At 42.5% G+C, this 22,583-nt stretch overlaps 1 protein-coding gene across 4 annotated transcripts in view; it reads left to right on the top strand.

Moving 5' to 3' along the window:
- Window positions 1-22,583, top strand: part of NTRK3 (neurotrophic receptor tyrosine kinase 3) — a 1,046,838-nt gene that overhangs the window by 863,725 nt on the left and 160,530 nt on the right. For all 4 annotated transcript variants that reach the window (XM_077263445.1, XM_077263443.1, XM_077263444.1 and 1 more), the window contains exon 14: window positions 18,934-19,064. In XM_077263445.1, coding sequence (XP_077119560.1) covers window positions 18,934-19,064 — 131 coding nt within the window. The remainder of the gene's footprint in view (window positions 1-18,933; window positions 19,065-22,583) is intronic.

Raw genomic sequence — 22,583 nt, 5'->3', positions numbered from 1 at the left:
GTGTATGAATCTTTAGTCACTCGTTTTCATTTTTTACAGGAGGGATTAACAAATAACTTCAATTCTTTATTTAGCATTCACCATGCAGGATAGATAAAGATGCAGCTTTATGGTCCAGGTTGATGGTTGATGTGATTACTGTGATAGCCAATATGCAGCTATTCTAATGTTTTGCTGCTTTGCACAAGAGAATAACTTAACCCCTTAGTGACAGAGCCAATTTGGTACTTAATGACCGAGCCAATTTTTACAATTCTGACCAGTGTCACTTTATGAGGTTATAACTCTGGAACGCTTTATCGGATCCCGCTGATTCTGAGACTGTTTTTTCGTGACATGTTGTACTTCAAGTTAGTGGTAACATTTCTTCGATATTACTTGCGATTATTTATGAAAAAAATGGAAATATGGCGAAAATTTTTAAAATTTTGCAATTTTCAAACTTTGTATTTTTATGCCCTTAAATCAGAGAGATATGTCACAAAAAATAGTTAATAAATAACATTTCTCACATGTCTACTTTACATCAGCACAATTTTGGAAACAATTTTTTTTTTTGTTAGGGAGTTATAAGGGTTAAAAGTTGACCAGCAATTTCTCATTTTTACAACACCATGTTTTTTTTAGGGACCACATCACCTTTGAAGTGATTTTGAGGGGTCTATATGATAGAAAATAACCAAGTGTGACACCATTCTAAAAACTGCACCCCTCAAGCTGCTCAAAACCACATTCAAGAAGTTTATTAACCCTTTACGTACTTCACAGGAACTAAAACAATGTGGAAGAAAAAAATTAACATTTTACTTTTTTTTGCAAACATTTTACTTCAGAACCATTTTTTTTAATTTTCACAAGTGTAAAAACAGAAATTTAACCACAAATTTTGTTGTGCAATCTTTCCTGAGTACGCCGATACCCCATATGTGGAGGTAAACCACTGTTTGGGCGCACCGCAGAGCTTGGAAGTGAAGGAGCACCGTTTGACTGTTTCAATGCAGAATTGGCTGGAATTGAGATCGGACGCCATGTCGCGTTTGGAGAGCCCCTAATGTGCCTAAACAGTGGAAACCCCCCACAAGTGACACCATTTTGGAAACTAGACCCCCCAAGGAACTTATCTAGATGTGTGGTGAGCACTTTGAACCCCCAAGTGCTTCACAGAAGTTTATAACGTAGAGCCGTGAAAATAAAAAATCGCATTTGTTTTCACAAAAATGATTTTTTCGCCCACAAATTCTTATTTTCACAAGGGTAACAGGAGAAATTAGACCACAAAAGTTGTTGTGCAATTTCTCCTGAGTACGTCGATACCCCATATGTGGAGGTAAACCACTGTTTGGGCGCACCGCAGAGCTTGGAAGTGAAGGAGCACCGTTTGACTTTTTCAATGCAGAATTGGCTGGAATTGAGATCGGATGCCATGTCGCGTTTGGAGAGTCCCTGATGTGCCTAAACAGTGGAAACCCCCCACAAGTGATACCATTTTGGAAACTAGACCCCCCAAGGAACTTATCTAGATGTGTGGTGAGCACTTTGAACCCCCAAGTGCTTCACAGAAGTTTATAACGTAGAGCCGTGAAAATAAAAAATCTCATTTTTTCTACAAAAATGATCTTTTTGCCCCCAAATTTTTATTTTCACAAGGGTAACAGGAGAAATTAGACCACAAAAGTTGTTGTGCAATTTCTCCTGAGTACGTCGATACCCCATATATGGGGGTAAACCACTGTTTGGGCGCACCGCAGAGCTTGGAAGAGAAGGAGTGTCGTTTTACTTTTTCAATGTAGAATTGGCTGGAATTGAGATCGGACGCCATGTCACGTTTGGAGAGCCGCTGATGTGCCTAAACAGTAGAGACCCCCCACATATGACACCATTTTGGAAACTAGACCCCTTAAGGAACTTATCTAGATGTGTGGTGAGCACTTTAAACCCCCAGGTGCTTCACAGAAGTTTATAACGTAGAGCCGTGAAAATAAAAAAATCGCATTTTTTCTACAAAAATGATCTTTTTGCCTCCAAATTTTTATTTTACCAAGGGTAACAGGAGAAAATGGACCCCAGAAGCTGTTTTACAATTTGTCTTGAGTACGCCGACACCCCATATGTGGGGGTAAACCACTGTTTGGGCGCATGGCTGAGCTCGGAAGCAAAGGAGCGCCATTTGACTTTTCAATGCAAAATTGACTGGAATTGAGATCGGACGCCATGTCACGTTTGGAGAGCCCCTGATGTGCCTAAACAGCAGAAACCCCCCAAAAGTGACCCCATTTTGGAAACTAGACCCCCCATGGAACTTATCTAGATGTGTAGTGAGAACTTTGAATGCCCAAGTGCATCACAGAAGTTTATAATGCAGAGTCGTGAAAATAAAAAATATATATTTTTTAACAATAAAGATTTTTTAGCCCCCAAGTTTTTATTTTCACAAGGGTAACAAGAGAAATTGGACCCCAAAAGTTGTTGTCCAATTTGTCCTGAGTATGCTGGTACCCCATATGTGGGGGTAAACCACTGTTTGGGCGCATGGCAGAGCTCGGAAGGGAAGGAGTGCCATTTTGAAATGCAGACTTTGATAGAATTGTCTGCGGGCGTTATGTTGCCTTTGCAGACCCCTAATGTAACAAAACAGTAGAAACCCCCAACAAGTGACCCCATTTTGGAAAATAGACCCCCCAAGGAACTTATCTAGATATGTGGTGAGAACTTTGAAAGCTCAAGTGCTTCACAGAAATTTATAATGCAGAGTAGTGAAAATAAAAAAATATATTTTTTTCCAACAAAAAAGATTTTTAGCCCCCAAGTTTTTATTTTCACAAGGGTAACAGGAGAAATTGGACCCCAAAAGTTGTTGTCCAATTTATCCCGAGTACGCTGATGCCCCATATGTGGGGGTAAACCACTGTTTGGGCGCACGGCAGAGCTCAGAAGGGAGGGAGTACCATTTGACTTTTTTAGCGCAAAATTGGCTGTCGTGTTTGGAGACCCCCTGATGTACCTAAACAGTGGAAACCCCCCAATTCTAACTCCAACCCTAACCCCAACACAGCCCTAACCCTAATCTCAACCCGATCCATAATCCTAATCACAACCCTAACGATAATCACAACCCTAACCCCAAAACAGCCCTAATCTCAACCCTAACCATAACCCTAATCAAAACCCTAAATCCAACACACCCCTAACCCTAATCCCAACCCTAACCCTAATCCCAACCCTAATCCCAAACGTAACACTAATCCCAACCCTAATCCAAACCCTAACCCTAATCCCAACTCTAACCCTAACTTTAGCCCCAACCCTAACTTTAGCCCCAACCCTAACCATAACTTTAGCCCCCGTCGTCACAAAAAAAGTTCAATGTAACCTTTTTTTTGTACGTCGCGTCCGCCATTTCCGCGGATGCGTGGCCGTAACTCTGCCCCCTCCTCCCCAGGACATAGACTGGGCAGCGGATGCGTTGAAAAACTGCATCCGCTGCCCACGTTGTGCACAATTTTCACAACGTGCGTCGGTGCATCGGGCCGACGCATTGCGACCGCCCCGTACCGACGCAAGTGTGAAAGAAGCCTTAGGCTACTTTCAGACATAGCGCATTTTTGAGCGCTATTTTGCGGGCGCTTTTCAAAAATGCGCAATGTCATTTTCGTCTGCCGGCAAAGTGAATGAGAAATTCACTTTGCCGTTCAGACACACCGCAAAAAAACGCGGCGCTTTTGTCTGCAAACACGCCGGCGTAAAAAGAATTGACGTGTCAATTCTTTACGCAGCGGCGTGTCTGCGTATCCCCCTAGGGCCCCATATTACCTTCCACACACAGCGCCTTTGTCCTGGGTGTCGGCGTCTTTGTACGGAGGGGTTGACACCCAGGACCGGACGTGACGTCGGACAGGAAGAGGGAAGCCCCCGCCCCCCAGTGAAGCAGCATGGAGTCCTTCTGTGTGTGTGTGTGTGCGTGTGTGTGCGTGTGTGTGTCCCCATGCGACGCTAGTGCCACCATTGTGCTAAGTCGCCGTATGGGACTACTACTCCCATCCGGTATTAGGATGGGAGAGTTGTCCCTGTGTCCGGCGACTTAGCACAATTGTAAAGTTACACAAAACACCTACACACAATACACATACATGACACACAGTACATACAACATATAACACAGAGTATATACTCACCAACAGCACACTTGTAGGCGAAGCCCTCGATCCTCCAGGAAAAAATCCAAAAATAATAAACCAAATTCATACTCCCTGTCCGCAGAATCCATAAAACGAGTGTCCCACGCCGATCGGCTGCTCTCCGGCGATACACTGCCAGGAGCGAAGCTCCTGGCAGTGTATCGCGTACTGTTCCGGAGTTCAATGACTCCGGCGTCTCGGTTAACAGCAGTACAGCTGCGTTGAACTTTCCCACGCAGCACTGCCGTTAAGCGAGAGTGCCGGGGTCAATGACCGCCGGTAAACTCGCTCGCGCATGCGCAGTGACACACCGACAGGAACTATGGCTCCTGTCAGTGTGTTGCTGCAGCCGTGGAGAGCAGACATATCTCTGGATGTGTCTGTTCTCCATGGAAAATCTTGATACGTGGCACTTAAATATGTGGCACTGAAATACGTGATACGTGGCACTTTGATACGTGGCACGTGTCACTTAAATACGTGGCACTGAAATATGTGGCACGTGGCACTTTGATACGTGGCACGTGTCTCTTAAATACGTGGCACGTGGCACTGAAATATGTGGCACGTGGCACTTTGATACGTGGCACGTGTCTCTTAAATACGTGGCACGTGGCACTGAAAGATGTGGCACGTGGCACTTTGATACGTGGCACGTGGCACTTTGATACGTGGCACTGAAATATGTGGCACGTGGCACTTTGATACGTGGCACGTGGCACTTTGATACGTGGCACGTGGCACTTTGATACGTGGCACGTGGCACTTTGATACGTGGCACGTGGCACTTTGATACGTGGCACTGAAATATGTGGCACGTGGCACTTAAATACGTGGCACGTGGCACTGAAATATGTAGGACACGTCGCACAAAAAAGTTACATGTAGTTTTTTTTGTGTCGACGGTCCGCTGAAGCACGACGCATCCGTCGCACGACGGATGCGACATGTGGCAATCCGTCGCAATGCGTCGCTAATGCAAGCCAATGGAGAAAAAACGCATCCTGCAAGCACTTTTGCAGGATGCGTTTTTTCTCCAACGACGCATTGTGACGGAAGCCAAAAAACGCTAGTGTGAAAGTAGCCTAACCCTAACCCTAGCCCTAACCCTAAATTTAGCCCCAACCCTAACCCTAACCCTAACCCTAACCCTAACCCTAACCCTAACCCTAATTTTAGCCCCAACTTGTCTTCTCCTGCCGGCCGGCAGATGGCAGCAGATGGCGGGCGCACTGCGCATGCGCCCGCCATGATGAAAAAGCCGGCCGGCAGGAGAAGACAGAAGAGGACCCAGTGAGTATGATAGGGTCCCCGAATCCCCCTATTTCTCTGTCCTCTGATGTGTGATCACATCAGAGGACAGAGAAATAACTGATCGCTTTTTTTTTTTTTTTTGCGGTCGCCGGTAAACTGTTAATTACCGGCGACCGCAAAGCAGGGGTCGGTGCAAATCGACCCCGATCATGTTCTTTGGGGTCTCGGCTACCCCCGGCAGCCGAGACCCCAAAGAACATCCGGGTGCCGGGCGGCGGGCGTACTGCGCGTGCGCCCGCCATTTTTTCCCGGAAAAAAGATGGCGGCGCCCATGGGGAGACACGAGGAGCACCGGGGGAGGTAGGTAAGTATTGGGGGGCTATTGGGGGCCATCGGGGACCACATTTCTCTGTCCTCCGATGTGCGATCACATCGGAGGACAGAGAAATTAAACGGCAAATCGCGTTTTTTTTTTTTTTTGTTGCGACCGCCGGTAAACGGTTAATTACCGGCGATCGCAACTCGGGGGTCGGTAAAAACCCCCCGAATCATGTTCTCTGGGGTCTCGGCTACCCTCGGCAACCGAGACCCCAGAGAAAATCCGACTCTGGGGGGCGCTATTCACTTTTTCCACAGCGCCGTTAATTAACGGCGCTGTGGTTTAAGTACCCTTAGCGGCCGCCGTTAAAAGGCGTATCGGCGGTCGTTAAGGGGTTAAAGAAATAAATATATATATATATATATATATATATATATATATATATATATATTCTGTATATACACACACATGGTCAAAATTGTTTAATGACAGAATGACCTCGTTTAATGACAGAAAAACGCACAATGGTCACAGAGCTCACTTGAATCTGACAAAAGTAATAATAAATCAAAAATCTATACAAATGAACAAATGACATTGCTTTTCAACCATGCTTCCACAGAACTTTAAAAAATAAAACTCATGAAATAGGCCTGGACAGAAATGATGGTACCCCTGAAAATAATGTGAGTGACAAAAGGGACATGTTAAATCAAGGTGTGTCCACTAATTAGCATCACAGGTGTCTATAACCTTGGAATCAGTGAGGCCTGTATATAGGGTACAAATACTCACTGTGCTGTTTGATGATATGGTGTGTATCACACCCAACATGGACCAGAGGAAGCGAAGGAAAGAGTTGTCTCAGGAGATTAGAAAGAAAACTATAGACAAACATGTTAAAGGTGAAAGTTATAAGACCATTTCCAAGCAGCTTGATGTTCCTGTGACTACAGTTGCACATATTATTCAGAAATTTAAGATCCATGGGACTGTAGCCAACCTCCCGGGACGTGGCCACAGAAGGAAAATTGATGACAAATCAAAGAGACAGATAATCTGAATGATGAGGGGCTTTGTTGCATCTGGCACAGGGTGTCTAGAATCTGTGCAGGGTACAATGAAATCTCAAGACTATCAAGGGATTCTAGAGAGAAATGTGCTGCCCAGTGTTAGAAAGCTTGGTCTCAGTCACAGGTCATTGGTCTTGCAACAGGATCATGACCCAAAACACACAGCTAAAAACACCCAAGAATGGCTAAGAGGAAAACATTGAACTATTCTGAAGAGGCCTTCTATGAGCCCTGACCTAAATCCTATTGAACATCTTTGGAAAGAGCTGAAACATGTCGTCTTGAAAAGGCAACCTTCAAACACGAGACAACTGGAGCAGTTTTATCTGGAGGAGTGGGCCAAAATACCTGTCGAGAGGTGCAGTAGTCTCATTGACAGTTACAGGAATCGTTTGATAGCAGTGATTGCCTCAAAAGGTTGTGCAACAAAATATTAAATTAAGGGTGCGTGTCCACGCTCAGGATGGCCGGCGGTGAAGCCGCTCGGCGCTAAGCCCCGCCCCCTTTCTGGGACGCGATCATGCCGGATGTGTACTGTACACATCCGGGATCATCGCCCCCCTCCCATAGGGCCCTTTGATATTACCTGCGGCGACGCAGCGTCGCCGCAGGTAGCACGGACATGCTGCGATCTGAAAAGACGCGCAGCATGTCCGGAGTCGCAGGGCCGCCGCGTGCGGGTTTCCACGCATAGTGGACACGGGATTTCAAAAAATCCCCTCCACTATGCTGGAACATCTGGACGCTGCGTGTTTGACGCTGCAGCGTCAATCACGCAGCGTTTACTTACCGTGGACACTCACCCTTAGGGTATGATTATTTCTGTCCAGGCCTATTTCATGAGTTTTATTTTTTTTTAATTCTGTAGAAGCATGGTTGAAAAGCAATGTCTGACTTTCATTTGTCCATTTTCACAGATTTTTTAATTATTATTACTTTTATCAGATTCAAGTTATTTTTGCGACCATTGTGGGTTATTCTGCCATTAAACGATGGGTTATATATATACATACATATATACATATACATATACATACATACAGTGCCTACAAGTAGTATTCAACCCCCTGCAGATTTAGCAGGTTTAATAAGATGCAAATAAGTTAGAGCCTTCATACTTCAAACAAGAGCAGGATTTATTAACAGATGCATAAATCTTACAAACCAAAAAGTTTTGTTGCTCAGTTAAATTTTTATAAATTTTAAACATAAAAGTGTGGGTCAATTATTATTCAACCCCTAGGTTTAATATTTTGTGGAATAACCTTTGTTTGCAATTACAGCTAATAATCGTCTTTTATAAGACCTGATCAGGCCGGCACAGGTCTCTGGAGTTATCTTGGCCCACTCCTCCATGCAGATCTTCTCCAAGTTATCTAGGTTCTTTGGGTGTCTCATGTGGACTTTAATCTTGAGCTCCTTCCACAAGTTTTCAATTGGGTTAAGGTCAGGAGACTGACTAGGCCACTGCAACACCTTGATTTTTTGCCTCTTGAACCAGGCCTTGGTTTTCTTGGCTGTGTGCTTTGGGTCGTTGTCTTGTTGGAAGATGAAATGACGAACCATCTTAAGATCCTTGATGGAGGAGCGGAGGTTCTTGGCCAAAATCTCCAGGTAGGCCGTGCTATCCATCTTCCCATGGATGCGGACCAGATGGCCAGGCCCCTTGGCTGAGAAACAGCCCCACAGCATGATGCTGCCACCACCATGCTTGACTGTAGGGATGGTATTCTTGGGGTCGTATGCAGTGCCATCCAGTCTCCAAACGTCACGTGTGTGGTTGGCACCAAAGATCTCGATCTTGGTCTCATCAGACCAGAGAACCTTGAACCAGTCAGTCTCAGAGTCCTCCAAGTGATCATGAGCAAACTGTAGACGAGCCTTGACATGACGCTTTGAAAGTAAAGGTACCTTACGGGCTCGTCTGGAACGGAGACCATTGCGGTGGAGTACGTTACTTATGGTATTGACTGAAACCAATGTCCCCACTGCCATGAGATCTTCCCGGAGCTCCTTCCTTGTTGTCCTTGGGTTAGCCTTGACTCTTCGGACAAGCCTGGCCTCGGCATGGGAGGAAACTTTCAAAGGCTGTCCAGGCCGTGGAAGGCTAACAGTAGTTCCATAAGCCTTCCACTTCCGGATGATGCTCCCAACAGTGGAGACAGGTAGGCCCAACTCCTTGGAAAGGGTTTTGTACCCCTTGCCAGCCTTGTGACCCTCCACGATCTTGTCTCCGATGGCCTTGGAATGCTCCTTTGTCTTTCCCATGTTGACCACGTTTGAGTGCTGTTCACAAGTTTGGGGAGGGTCTTAAATAGTCGGAAAAGGCTGGAAAAAGAGATAATTATTCCAAACATGTGAAGCTCATTGTTCTTTGTGCCTGAACTACTTCTTAATACTTTAGGGGAACCAAACAGAATTCTGGTGGGTTGAGGGGTTGAATAATAAATGACCCTCTGAAAATAGTTTTCCCAATTTAAAAAAAAAAATAAACAAAGAAATAACATTCTTTTTTGCTACAGTGCATTTCACACTTCCAGGCTGATCTACAGTCCAAATGTCACAATTCCAAGTTAATTCCAAATGTGTAAACTTGCTAAATCTGCAGGGGGTTGAATACTACTTGTAGGCACTGTACATACATACATACATATACAGCTCTGGCACAAATTAAGAGACCACCACATCAAAAATCTGTCATGGACAGCTGTTGTGAATCCGCTTTTTGGGCTCCCCTGGTGGTTGCTGGTGGTACTGGTGACTTGTGTGTGCTTTGCTGTCTCAGTTCACCTGCTCCCATCAGTGTTTGGGAGTTTCCTATTTAGCCTTGCTCTCCAGTCATTTCCTTGCCGGTCATCATTGTAACCAGAGCCTTCGGTTGCATGTTCCTGCTACTAGTCTGCTGATCAGCTAAGTGGACTTTGTCCTTTTGTTTTGTATCTTTTGTCCAGTTTGCAGTTTTTGTTATTCTCTGTAGCTGGAAGCTCTTTCGGGCTGAAATTGCCACTCCTGTGTCATGAGTTGACACAGGAGTCTTAAAGTAATTTCAGGATGGTTTTTTGAAAGGGTTTTCAGTTGACCGTGAAGTCCTCTTTTGTATCCTTCAGCTATCTAGTAAGTGGACCTCTCTTTGCTAAATCTACTTTCATACTGTGTATGTCTTTTCCTCTTAACTCACCGTTATTACATGTGGGGGGCTGCTATCATCTTTTGGGGTATTTCCCTAGAGGTAAGCCAGGTCTGTTCCTTCCTCTACCAGGCGTAGTTAGTCCTCCGGCTGGCGCGTGGCATCTAGGAAGTCGTAGGTATGCTCCCTGGCTACTATTAGTTGTGTGGTAGATTTAGCTCACGGTCAGCTCGAGATTCCATCACCCAGAGCTTGTCCGTTATTTTTGTGTTCTGATGTTTCCCTGCCATTGGGAATCATGACAGTATGACCGGCCCCTGTTAAAGTTATTGGCAGAAGAAAGGAGAGAAAAAAGAAGTCTGTAGATTTTATTTTTTTTTCCCCCCCTATGCTTGCTCCATAGTTGGATCAGTTGTATTTCAGCTCTAATTACAGCCTTTGCCTTTCTCTCCTTCTAATCCTTGAATGGCTCTGATCTCACCTGTTTAAAGATGGACCCTCAGAGTTTGGCTGTAGGTTTAAATAATCTTGCTACCAAGGTTCAAAATTTACAAGATTTTGTTATACATACTCCGATGTCTGAACCTAAAATTCCTACACCAGAGGTGTTTTCTGGAGATAGATCTCGGTTCCTGAATTTCAAATATAATTGTAAATTGTTCCTTTCTCTCAGACCTCACTCCTCTGGAGATCCTGTCCAGCAGGTTAAGATTGTAATCTCTTTGCTGCGAGGTGACCCTCAAAATTGGGCATTTTCATTGACACCAGGGGATCCTGCGTTGCTCAATGTGGATGCGTTTTTTCTGGCTTTAGGGTTGCTTTATGAGGAACCTAATTTGGAGATTCAAGCTGAAAAAGCTTTGATAGCCCTATCTCAAGGGCAAGATGAAGCTGAGATATACTGCCAAAAATTTCGTAGATGGTCTGTGCTTACTCAGTGGAATGAGTGCGCCCTAGCGGCAAATTTCAGAGAGGGCCTTTCTGATGCCGTTAAAGATGTTATGGTCGGGTTCCCTGCGCCCACAGGTCTGAATGAGTCCATGACAATGGCTATTCAGATTGATCGGCGTTTGCGGGAGCGCAAACCCGTGCACCATTTGGCGGTATCTTCTGAAGAGACGCCAGAGAAAATGCAATGTGACAGAATTCTGTCCAGAAGCGAGCGGCAGAATTATAGGCGTAAAAATGGGTTATGCTTCTATTGTGGTGATTCTGCTCATGTTATATCAGCATGCTCTAAACGTACAAGGAAGGTTGACAAGTCTATTTCAATTGGCACTTTACAGTCTAAATTTATTCTGTCTGTAACCTTGATTTGTTCATTATCAGTTATTACCGTGGATGCCTATGTGGACTCTGGCGCCGCTCTGAGTCTTATGGATTGGTCCTTTGCCAGGCGCTGTGGGTTTGATTTAGAGCCTCTGGAAGTCCCTATACCTCTGAAGGGTATTGATTCTACGCCTTTGGCTTGTAATAAACCACAATTCTGGACGCAAGTGACTATGCGTATGACTCCAGACTATCAGGAGGTGATTCGCTTCCTTGTGTTGTACAATTTGCATGATGTTTTGGTGCTTGGATTACCATGGTTACAATCTCATAACCCAGTCCTTGACTGGAAAACAATGTCTGTGTTAAGCTGGGGATGTCGGGGGGCTCATGGGAACATACCTTTGGTTTCCATTTCGTCATCTATTCCCTCTGAGATTCCAGCATTTTTGTCTGATTATCGTGATATTTTTGAGGAGCCAAAAATTGGTTCACTCCCTCCCCACAGAGATTGTGATTGCGCCATAGATCTGATTCCTGGCAGTAAATTTCCAAAGGGTCGTTTGTTTAACTTATCTGTACCTGAACATGCTGCTATGCGAGAGTATATTAAGGAGTCCCTGGAAAAGGGACACATTCGTCCTTCTTCATCTCCTTTAGGAGCTGGTTTTTTCTTTGTATCTAAAAAGGATGGCTCTCTGAGGCCTTGTATTGATTATCGACTCCTGAATAAAATTACAGTCAAATATCAGTATCCGTTGCCTTTGCTGACTGATTTGTTTGCTCGCATAAGGGGGGCTAAGTGGTTCTCTAAGATTGATCTTCGTGGGGCGTATAATTTGGTACGAATTAAGCAGGGGGATGAGTGGAAAACCGCATTTAATACGCCTGAGGGCCATTTTGAGTATTTAGTAATGCCTTTTGGCCTTTCTAATGCACCTTCAGTCTTTCAGTCCTTAATGCATGATATTTTCCGTGAATATTTGGATAAATTTATGATTGTGTATTTGGATGATATTTTGATTTTTTCTCATGACTGGGACCATTGCCTAAGTTGCCTTCCTCATCTGAGTTGGTCCCTCTATTTTTTCAAAATGTGGTTCGCTTGCATGGTATTCCGGAAAACATCGTTTCTGACAGGGGAACCCAGTTCGTGTCTAGATTTTGGCGGGCATTCTGTGCCAGGTTGGGCATTGATTTGTCTTTTTCGTCTGCATTCCATCCTCAGACTAATGGCCAGACGGAGCGAACTAATCAAACCTTGGAGACTTATTTGAGGTGTTTTGTGTCTGCTGATCAGGATGACTGGGTTGCCTTTTTGCCGTTGGCAGAATTTGCTCTTAATAATCGGGCTAGTTCTGCCACTTTGGTTTCTCCTTTCTTTTGCAATTCAGGGTTTCATCCTCGTTTTTCATCTGGTCAGGTGGAATCTTCGGATTGTCCTGGAGTGGATGCGGTGGTGGATCGGTTGCATCAGATTTGGGGACAAGTGGTGGACAATTTGAAGTTGTCCCAGGAGAGGACTCAGCAGTTTGCTAACCGCCGTCGTCGTGTTGGTCCTCGCCTTCGTGTTGGGGACTTGGTGTGGTTGTCTTCCTGTTTTGTCCCTATGAGGGTTTCTTCTCCTAAGTTTAAGCCTCGGTTCATCGGTCCTTATAGGATTTTGGAGATACTTAACCCTGTGTCCTTTCATTTGGACCTCCCGGCATCTTTCGCTATCCATAATGTATTCCATCGGTCGTTGTTGCGGAGATATGAGGTACCGGTGGTTCCTTCTACTGAACCTCCTGCTCCTGTGCTGGTGGAGGGTGAATTGGAGTACGTTGTAGAGAAGATCTTGGATTCCCGTATTTCCAGACGGAGACTTCAATATCTGGTTAAATGGAAGGGCTATGGTCAGGAAGATAATTCTTGGGTAACTGCCTCTGATGTTCATGCCTCGGATTTGGTTCGTGCCTTTCATAGGGCTCATCCAGATCGCCCTGGCGGTTCTCGTGAGGGTTCGGTGCCCCCTCCTTAAGGGGGGGGGTACTGTTGTGAATCTGCTTTTTGGGCTCCCCTGGTGGTTGCTGGTGGTACTGGTGACTTGTGTGTGCTTTGCTGTCTCAGTTCACCTGCTCCCATCAGTGTTTGGGAGTTTCCTATTTAGCCTTGCTCTCCAGTCATTTCCTTGCCGGTCATCATTGTAACCAGAGCCTTCGGTTGCATGTTCCTGCTACTAGTCTGCTGATCAGCTAAGTGGACTTTGTCCTTTTGTTTTGTATCTTTTGTCCAGTTTGCAGTTTTTGTTATTCTCTGTAGCTGGAAGCTCTTTCGGGCTGAAATTGCCACTCCTGTGTCATGAGTTGACACAGGAGTCTTAAAGTAATTTCAGGATGGTTTTTTGAAAGGGTTTTCAGTTGACCGTGAAGTCCTCTTTTGTATCCTTCAGCTATCTAGTAAGTGGACCTCTCTTTGCTAAATCTACTTTCATACTGTGTATGTCTTTTCCTCTTAACTCACCGTTATTACATGTGGGAAGCTGCTATCATCTTTTGGGGTATTTCCCTAGAGGTAAGCCAGGTCTGTTCCTTCCTCTACCAGGCTGTCATGGTTCCCAATGGCAAGGGAACGTCAGAGAACTTAAATAACAGACTAGCTCTTGGGTGATGGAATCTCGAGCTGACTGTGAGCTAAACCTACCACACAACTAACAGTGGCCGGGTGACGTACCTACGTTTTATCCCTAGACGCCCAGCGCCAGCCTGAGAACTAACTAACCCTAATAGAGGAAAAAACAGACCTGGCTTACCTCTAGGGAAATTCCCCCAAAAAGGAGACAGAAGCCCCCCACATATATTGACGGTGAGTTCAGAGGAAGAGACATACGCAGTATGAAGGTAGGTTCAGCAAAGCGAGGTCCGCTTACTAGATAGTAAGAAGATACAATAGGGAACTTCACGGTCAGCTGAAAACCCTATTAAAATACCATCCAGAAATTACTTTAAGACTCATGTGTCAACTCATGACACCGGAGTGGTAATTTCGGCCCACAAGAGCTTCCAGCTACAGAAACATAACATAACTGTGAACTGGAACAAAAATGCAAACAAACTTAGGACTAAGAGTCCAACTTAGCTGATAGTAGTCTAGAAGCAGGAACATGCAACAGAAAGGCTCTGGTTACATTGATGGCCGGCACTAGAATAACTGAGCAGCAAGGCTAAATAGGATACTCCCATATCCTGATGGAAACAGGTGAACAGAGAAAGTGAAGCACACAAGTCCAGTACCACCAGTGACCACCGGGGGAGCCCAAAAACCAAATTCACAACACCAGGCGTAGTTAGTCCTCCGGCTGGCGCGTGGCATCTAGGAAGTCGTAGGTATGCTCCCTGGCTACTATTAGTTGTGTGGTAGATTTAGCTCACGGTCAGCTCGAGATTCCATCACCCAGAGCTCGTCCGTTATTTTTGTGTTCTGATGTTTCCCTGCCATTGGGAATCATGACAGACAGCCCAATCTCCAAACCTGAAACCCATTGAAAACCTCTGGAATGTAATCAAGGGGATGATGGATAGTCACAAGCCATCAAACAAAGAAGAACTGCTTAAATTTTTGCACCAGAAGCAGTGTGAATGACGGGTGGAAAGCATGCCAAGACGCATGAAAGCTGTGATTAAAAATCATGGTTATTCCACAAAATACTGATTTTTGAACTCTTCCTTAGTTAAAACATTAGTATTGTTGCTTCTAAATGATTATGAACTTGTTTATTTGAGGTCTGAAAGCACTGGGTTTTTTTATGTTGACCATTTTTCTTTGTTAGAAAAAAAATACAAAATTTATTGCTTGAATATTCGGAGACTTGTTGTCAGAAGTATATAGAATAAAAGAACAATTTACATTTTACTAAAAAACATACCTATAAAGAGAAAAATCAAACAAACTGAAAATTTTGCAGTGGTCTCTTAATTTTGCCAGAGCTGTATATATATATATATATATATATATATATATATATATATATATATATGGGTGGGTGGGTCAGTAATGGTGTGGGGTGGCATTACTTTGGAGGGCCGCACAGCACTCCATGTGCTCGCCAGAGGTAGTCTGACTGCCATTAGGTACCAATATGAGATCCTCAGACCCCTGTGAGACCATATGCTGGTGCGGTTGGCCCTGGGTTCCTCCTAATGCAGGACAATGTCGGACCTCACGTGGCTGGAGTGTGTCAGCAGTTCATGCAAGATGAAGGCATTGAAGCTATGGACTGGCCTGTCTGTTCCCCAGACCTGAATCCGATTGAACAGATCTGGGATATCATGTCTCGCACCATCCACCAAAGTCACATTGCACCACAGACTGTCCAGGAGTTGGCAGATGCTTTAGTCCAGGTCTGGGAGGAGATCCCTCAGGAGACCATCCACTGCCTCATCAGGAGCATGCCCAGGCATTGTATGAGTGTCATGCAGGCACGTTGAGGCCACACACACAATACTGAGCATCATTTCCTTGTTTTCGGGCATTTCTACTGAAGTTGGATCAGCCTGTAATTTGATTTTCCACTTTGATTTTGAGTATCATTCCAAATCCAGGCCTCCATCGGTTAAAACAAATGATTTCCTTTGATAATTTTTGTGTGATTTTGTTGTTAGCACATTCAACTTTGTACAGAACAAAGTATTCAATGAGAATATTTCATTCATTCAGATCTAGGATGTGTTATTTGAATGTACCCTTTATTTGTTTGAGCAGTGTATATAATGTATATATATATATATATATATATATATATATATATATATATATATATATATATATATTTGTTTATTGATCTGTGTAAGGCCTTGTCTTTTTTGGAATGAACAGAGGAACTAGATTTTATTGGTAGGATTTCGGTATACATAAAATTAAAATAACGAAACACCAAAAAGGCTTATGTGACGTGGGAAGAACAAAATTGACAATTGTGCTATTTTCATTTATGTTGTTTGTTTGTTTTTTTTAGTGCACTGATCCTTATGGATGTGGATGAGTCCTTGTTTTGGTGATTGCTTTTTCTTAGATTAAACTACTTTTTACGATTTTTTTTAAACCAACTAAAAGATCATTTCACTTTTTGAAGAAGCATTTTTCCTTACTCATCAGTTACTTGGCAGCCTGTTTGCACAATTATCCTAAAATGATCGATCCTAGAACTTTTTTCCCAATAATCGTGCAGTATAACTGTACCCTAAATACTAAGCCTCTTTCAGATGTCCAAGATTTTTCTTGTACGTAAAAACTTGAACCTTTGTTCATCAGAGTTTTGGTTCTGATTTATACCTGTGAACCATCAGTATTTTGTTAGTAAAAAAAGAGATACATTACAAAACTTCTATATATAGCAATGTTAATCATGTATAACGCATGGATAGCACACAGTTTCCCTCCGTGTACTTTACATTATTGTCATATTCACATAGAATTGTATGGATTTTTTTTCTGGCATGGATTAAAAATGGACATGTGTCTGTTTTTTGGGGTGGGTAACATGATCCACAACAAAACATTGATATGTGAACAGCTCCATAGGTTATAATGGAGACAAGTTCTATCCATGAAAAACAGGTCTGTGAGAAAAAGATGGTTGAATGATGCTTTATGTGTGTACTTTAAACCAATGGTTGAATATTGAAGGCGTCTGCTGAGCAGAGCTGAAATTTCACATCGGTTAGCCCGGGTTGGAGGATTCACCAATGGGTTCCAGCTCTTAGCAAGTTAAAAGTAAAGATGAACTTGGGTTGAAGAGCTGAAATTTGGGCCATGGAAAAAAAATTTGTCTAATGGGCTCAAAGTAGTTTTTTGCAATTGCACTGTTGCGGACCCCATAATGCTCATATAACTAATGTTACATATTCCAGCTTCTATGTACTATACTTTTTTTTCAGAGCCATCTCTGACAACTGCAACAGCAGATTTCCATTATGATGGAAAACAGGGGTCATATATATGTTTAGGAGAATGTATTAGATTTTAAAAAAAGTTTGATATTGTTTGATCCCATGCCCACCGCAATTGATGTTAAAATCATTATGCTTCACTGGATACAAAAAAACTTTGGACAGATAGAAAAGTCCAGACACAAAAGTAGCAAGTAAATACATTATATACAAAAGTTAATAGGAAACTTGCAGGCAAGTTGACATCACGCAGCTGTTACGAATAAGCAAAATGTCAGCGCAGTAATTGCCCAGATGTATTGTTCCATTATTCTAGCTCAGAAATCTGCTGCTGTGTAGTTAGCTTCAAGCCTAGGAATGCTAATATTTTCAGATAAATGAAAGTTGTGTTTCTACTACAAGTACGTTTTTGCTGTGCGGTACAGTAAGTTTTCTATTCTTCAATTGCAAGAATTTCTATGTAAAGATGTGTGTGTATAAATGTACATAAAAACTAAAAACGTGTTGTTCTGACTATATATTTATATTCTGTATGGCTAAACATTGCATCAGTGTTAATGAAGGCAGGAACCTCCTTACTCATATAAATGTAGGCTTCAGCCTAGGAGAGTATTCACATTAGCATAGGTTCCCAGCAAAGAAAATCACCTTATCGTGGCTGCTGGGTATACATAAATTGGCTAATTTATGCTCCAAGTATTCTCATATTTTCCTATTTTCTAGATCAGTAGTGCAATTCAAATTTCATATATTTCATGTCTTCATGCTATAAAGCTACAGAGAACTACTTTGAGTGTCTTTTAGTTGCAACCCAATCTGTAGTGTGTTTTCTTTCTTTGCATGCTGCAATTATAGATTTAATTTATATTGTGAGACACTGGAATGCTTAAAAAGTCTGGTTGTGTCCGATCACCTGTTGTTTGCTCCTATTGCCACTGGATGTAAATACATAAAATAGAGCTTCAAAGCACTTAATTCAATGTATATTGCCACTCCTAGGCATAAGGATGGAACTTTTTCAAAAGAATAGTAGAAATTATTCTATATCAAGCAATGGTGGCTACATGTTGAATGGAATGGGCTTTGTAGCTCCAATCCATGTGTTCACATCCATCGATCGCCAGAACAAGTAAGATACTACTATGGCTAGATCATCAGTTTGTGTGATTTGATTACCCTTTCAAAAATATTCATATGAAGTTCAGGGTGAGCATGCCGGTATGTGCTTGTTGATTTGTTGATCTTACTTTAGATCATTGACTATAAATTTAGAAAACCTTCTTTTTTCGAAGACTTGTGTAAAGATTAAAGGAAATACATTTCCCAATATTAATAGAGGTGATTGACAGGTCTCTCCCACAGCGACAGTCCAGTCAATCACCTGGCGCATTTCAGAGAAGAATATTCATGGCACAATCATACAGCCAGCCTCTCATTTATGCTGCCTGGGGTTTGAGCAGCATGAGTAAGCTAACAGGTTCCCTTTAAGGTTTTGCACCCATGACACAAGACGCACTCTACTTGGCCTGTGATGCCATTATTTACTATATAACACACACTTCACATTCTACTTGCGACTTACCTACCATCAGCTAAAGTGAAATCATTAGACACATCTCTATACAATTTAAAATGAAATGGTCACATAACATGCTCACATTTTTGAGTTAATTATGCAAAATAAATCTGCTAGAGATTAGTTCAAAAGCTTATCTTGCATTGTAGTCTGAAAACAGTCTGTGCTCATTTATCTGAAACTTTAGCATGTGTTTTTGCTTTTCTCATTCAGATGTGCAGTACATTAAAAGGAGAGACATTGTTCTGAAGAGGGAACTTGGTGAAGGAGCTTTTGGAAAAGTGTTCCTTGCAGAGTGCTACAACCTCAGCCCAACCAAAGACAAGATGCTTGTAGCTGTCAAGGTAAGAAAAAAATAATAAAAACAAGTTGTTAGGTGTCGAGCTCCCACCACTGCACAGGGGGAAACTCGAACCATGTCCTCTGTGGTCTTCCATTCTTCCACAGCAGCAGAGGAGCCTGCTCAGCAGAGATAACGGTCCCAGCATCTTGCTCAGGCTGGTACTGAGCGTCTGGTTACTGCTGCCATCCCAGGCTCAGCTATTGTAACCAGCATTAATCAGCGGTGAGCAGATGCTCCAGGGACTAAGTCCTGTTTTTTGTCAACTGAGCATGCCCCTGGGACAACCTCTCATTGGAGGTTGGGGGTCACATGCTTAGGTCCTGAAGCGGTCCTGATTGGACCACTGGGAAGGTCATGGAATGATCCAGCTATAAAAGGTTTGCTTGGCCGTGTATGTGTGGATGTGTGTATGTAATCTGATGAAAGCTCCTAATTGATCCCCTTCCCTAGCATTGTTTGCTGAGTGTGGGTGATTGGAGCTAACTAGAGCCAGATTGTACCATCCAGCACAAGGCACGACAGTACTGCATCTAAAGCAGCTGGAGCTGAGGTGCAATTGGGGCAGAACGCGATTGTCACGACATAGATCATCTAATTAATGATGAGCTGTGGCGTACCTTACAGCAGAAATCTTACTCCAGTCAGGGACTGGAGTGAGATTTGTTGCAAAGGATATGGAGATTTATAACTCATTTAGGTGCTCCTGGTTTTTGAAGAAGTACGCACCTCTCAATAAATCAGGAGCGGCTGATGCCGGACTTGAATAATTGGGACACATGTTTATTCTAATCTTCAACAACTCCTTAAAATATCCTCTTGTTGACAGTAGAATACCATTAATATTAAATTATGGAATAAGGATTTTTAGGTTTTCCTAATAGATTGTGTTAAGATATAAAAACAAATATCTTCTACAATAACATAAAATGCTTTAATATGTTATACAGTAAATATATTGTATATACTCGAGTATAAGCCGAGATTGTCAGCCCATTTTTTAGGCTGAAAGTGCCCCTCTCAGCTTATACTCAAGTCATTGTCCCTGGGGGTTGGCAGGGGAGGGGAAGCAGCAGCTGTCCATCATATTCACCTGTTCCCAGCGCGTCTCTGCATGTCCCTGCTTCTCCGGCGCTCGCAGCTCTTCCTGTGTTCAGCGGTCACGTGGTACCGCTCATTAAAGTAATTAATATGGCCGCATACTGGTACCAGTGACAGCTAAACACAGGAACAAGCTGCAGGCGCCATCGCATCGGAGAAGCAGGGACCGCGCCTGGAGGGTGAGTATAATGGGGGAGGGGAACATTGCGATATTCACCTGTCCCCGTTCCACCGTCATGTGCCACTCCGTCTTCCGCATCCTCTGGCTGTGACGTTCAGGTCAGAGGGCATGATGACGTGTTTAGTGTGTGCAACGCCCTCTGCCTGAACAGTCACTGCAGAGAGACGGAAGACAGAGTGGCACACCGTGGTAGAACGGGACTGGTGAATATAGCAAGTGCCGGTGTCCCCGCCTGCTCAGGACAAGAGGTGAGTGTGTCATATTATTTTTTAATCGCAGCAGCATATGGGACAAATGTTTCTATGGAGCATCTTATGGGGCCATAATCAACGTTAATGCATCAGCATTATATGGGGCAAATGTTTCTATAGAGCATCTTATGGGGCCATAATCAACCTTTATGCAGCATCATATGGGGCACATTTTCTATGGAGCATCTTATGGGGCCATAATCAACCTTAATGCAGCATTATATGGGGCAAATGTTTCTATGGAGCATCTTATGGAGCCATAATCAACCTTTGTGCAGTATTATATGGGGCACATTTTCTATGGAGCATCTTATGGGGCCCATCATAAACTTTATGGAGCATTATATGTGTCATATTTTATTATGAAGCATGTTATGGGGCCCATCATAAACTTTATGGAGCATTATATGTGTCATATTTTATTATGAAGCATCTTATGGGGCCCATCATGAACTTTATGGAGCATTATATGGGGCTCCTGATTCAATATGGATATTAAAAAACATTTAACCTACTGATGTCTCAATTAATTTAACTTTTATTGGTATCTATTTTTATTTTTGAAATTTACCAGTAGCTGCTGCATTTCCCACCCTAGGCTTATACTCGAGTCATTAAGTTTTTCCATTTTTTTGTGGCAAGATTAGGGGTCTCAGGTTATACTCGGGTCGGCTTATACTCGAGTATATATGCTATATTAGTTATGGAATTTCATTCAATACATATAAGTAATTTACCATATCCTGTTTGTCCTATATGGGCATTGTAATTATAGTATATTATTATTGTGTTGTGGGAAACACTGGCTATAAAAAGAACTACAACTGAGGAATCCTGAAAATGTATTCCCAATAAGTAATCTGTTTGATGAGTCCTATGACCACTATTAAAGTAATTTCTCCACTGCTGCCTGATACAACCTTCTGAGTCATTCATTGAGACAAGCTAATTACAATATTCTAAAGGAAGGGCAAACCAGTTCCAATTATTGCCGGCATCCCTTAATTACGGGCTTAGACTCACGTTTTTCGAGTCATGTTTTATGACAAGTTTTCATTGAGCCACTTGTCCAATTCATTAATGTTAGCAGAGAGAAAAGAAAGACTTAAGTGCAAAACACACATGGCATTACATTTTAAAACAAAGACACTTACACAGACTTCATAATGTCTGAGACCTCTATTTCCTTTCAGCTCTCTGTGGTCCCCATTTTAGGCCACCATTGGATAAGGGTCTTTAAATTCTAAACTCCCAAAGTGCGTAAAAATCCAAGTTGTCATTGAAATAATAAAAAAGCAAAGCAAAAGCTTTTGGGTCTTAATGCCAACTTGCACAAATTCATTGCCATACATTATACAATATGCATTATAATTCAAAATAGGATTGTTTGCGACCTAAAAGCTGATAGAGATTAAATAATGCAAAATTAGGTCATAATTTTTAATAACGTAGTATAAAGAGTGAGGAATAATGTTAATAAAAATAATAGTAATAATAAATATCACCATTATTGCTTTTCTAGTCTTATTTTACTAGCAAGATTAAAACTGTGACATTGTGAGTCATTCACGTCTGTAGAACACTAATGAAGGAAGCAAATGATTTTGTTTTTACTCTAGAGCCTATTTTTCTATGTAGAAAACATAAATTATAATAATTTTTCCCTAACAATTTTGTAGAAAGTAAGAGCACAACAAAACAAAACACCAAAATTCAGTGTTCCATTATACCTTAAAATAGCAAAAGAGAAACACATAAAAATGTACTTGAAATAAATGTTCTAATGTCAACAATATAAAGGTATAAATGGACTAGAACTAATAGTCTATGTATGACAGGGATGGATGATTTCCCATCTGAAACTTGTAGCTATCATTTTTCTAAATATTATTGGCCATGCTAGAACAGGTAATTAACTTTTTTTCCATTTTCAACCTATTGAAACAAAGGTGGACAAAAGTTTTTCAAAGAAAGAATAGGTCTGATTAGC

The sequence above is a fragment of the Ranitomeya variabilis genome, chromosome 5 (genome assembly GCF_051348905.1).
Source record: "Ranitomeya variabilis isolate aRanVar5 chromosome 5, aRanVar5.hap1, whole genome shotgun sequence".
NCBI classification, from domain to species: domain Eukaryota; kingdom Metazoa; phylum Chordata; class Amphibia; order Anura; family Dendrobatidae; genus Ranitomeya; species Ranitomeya variabilis.
This window is presented reverse-complemented; position numbering and strand designations above follow the sequence as displayed.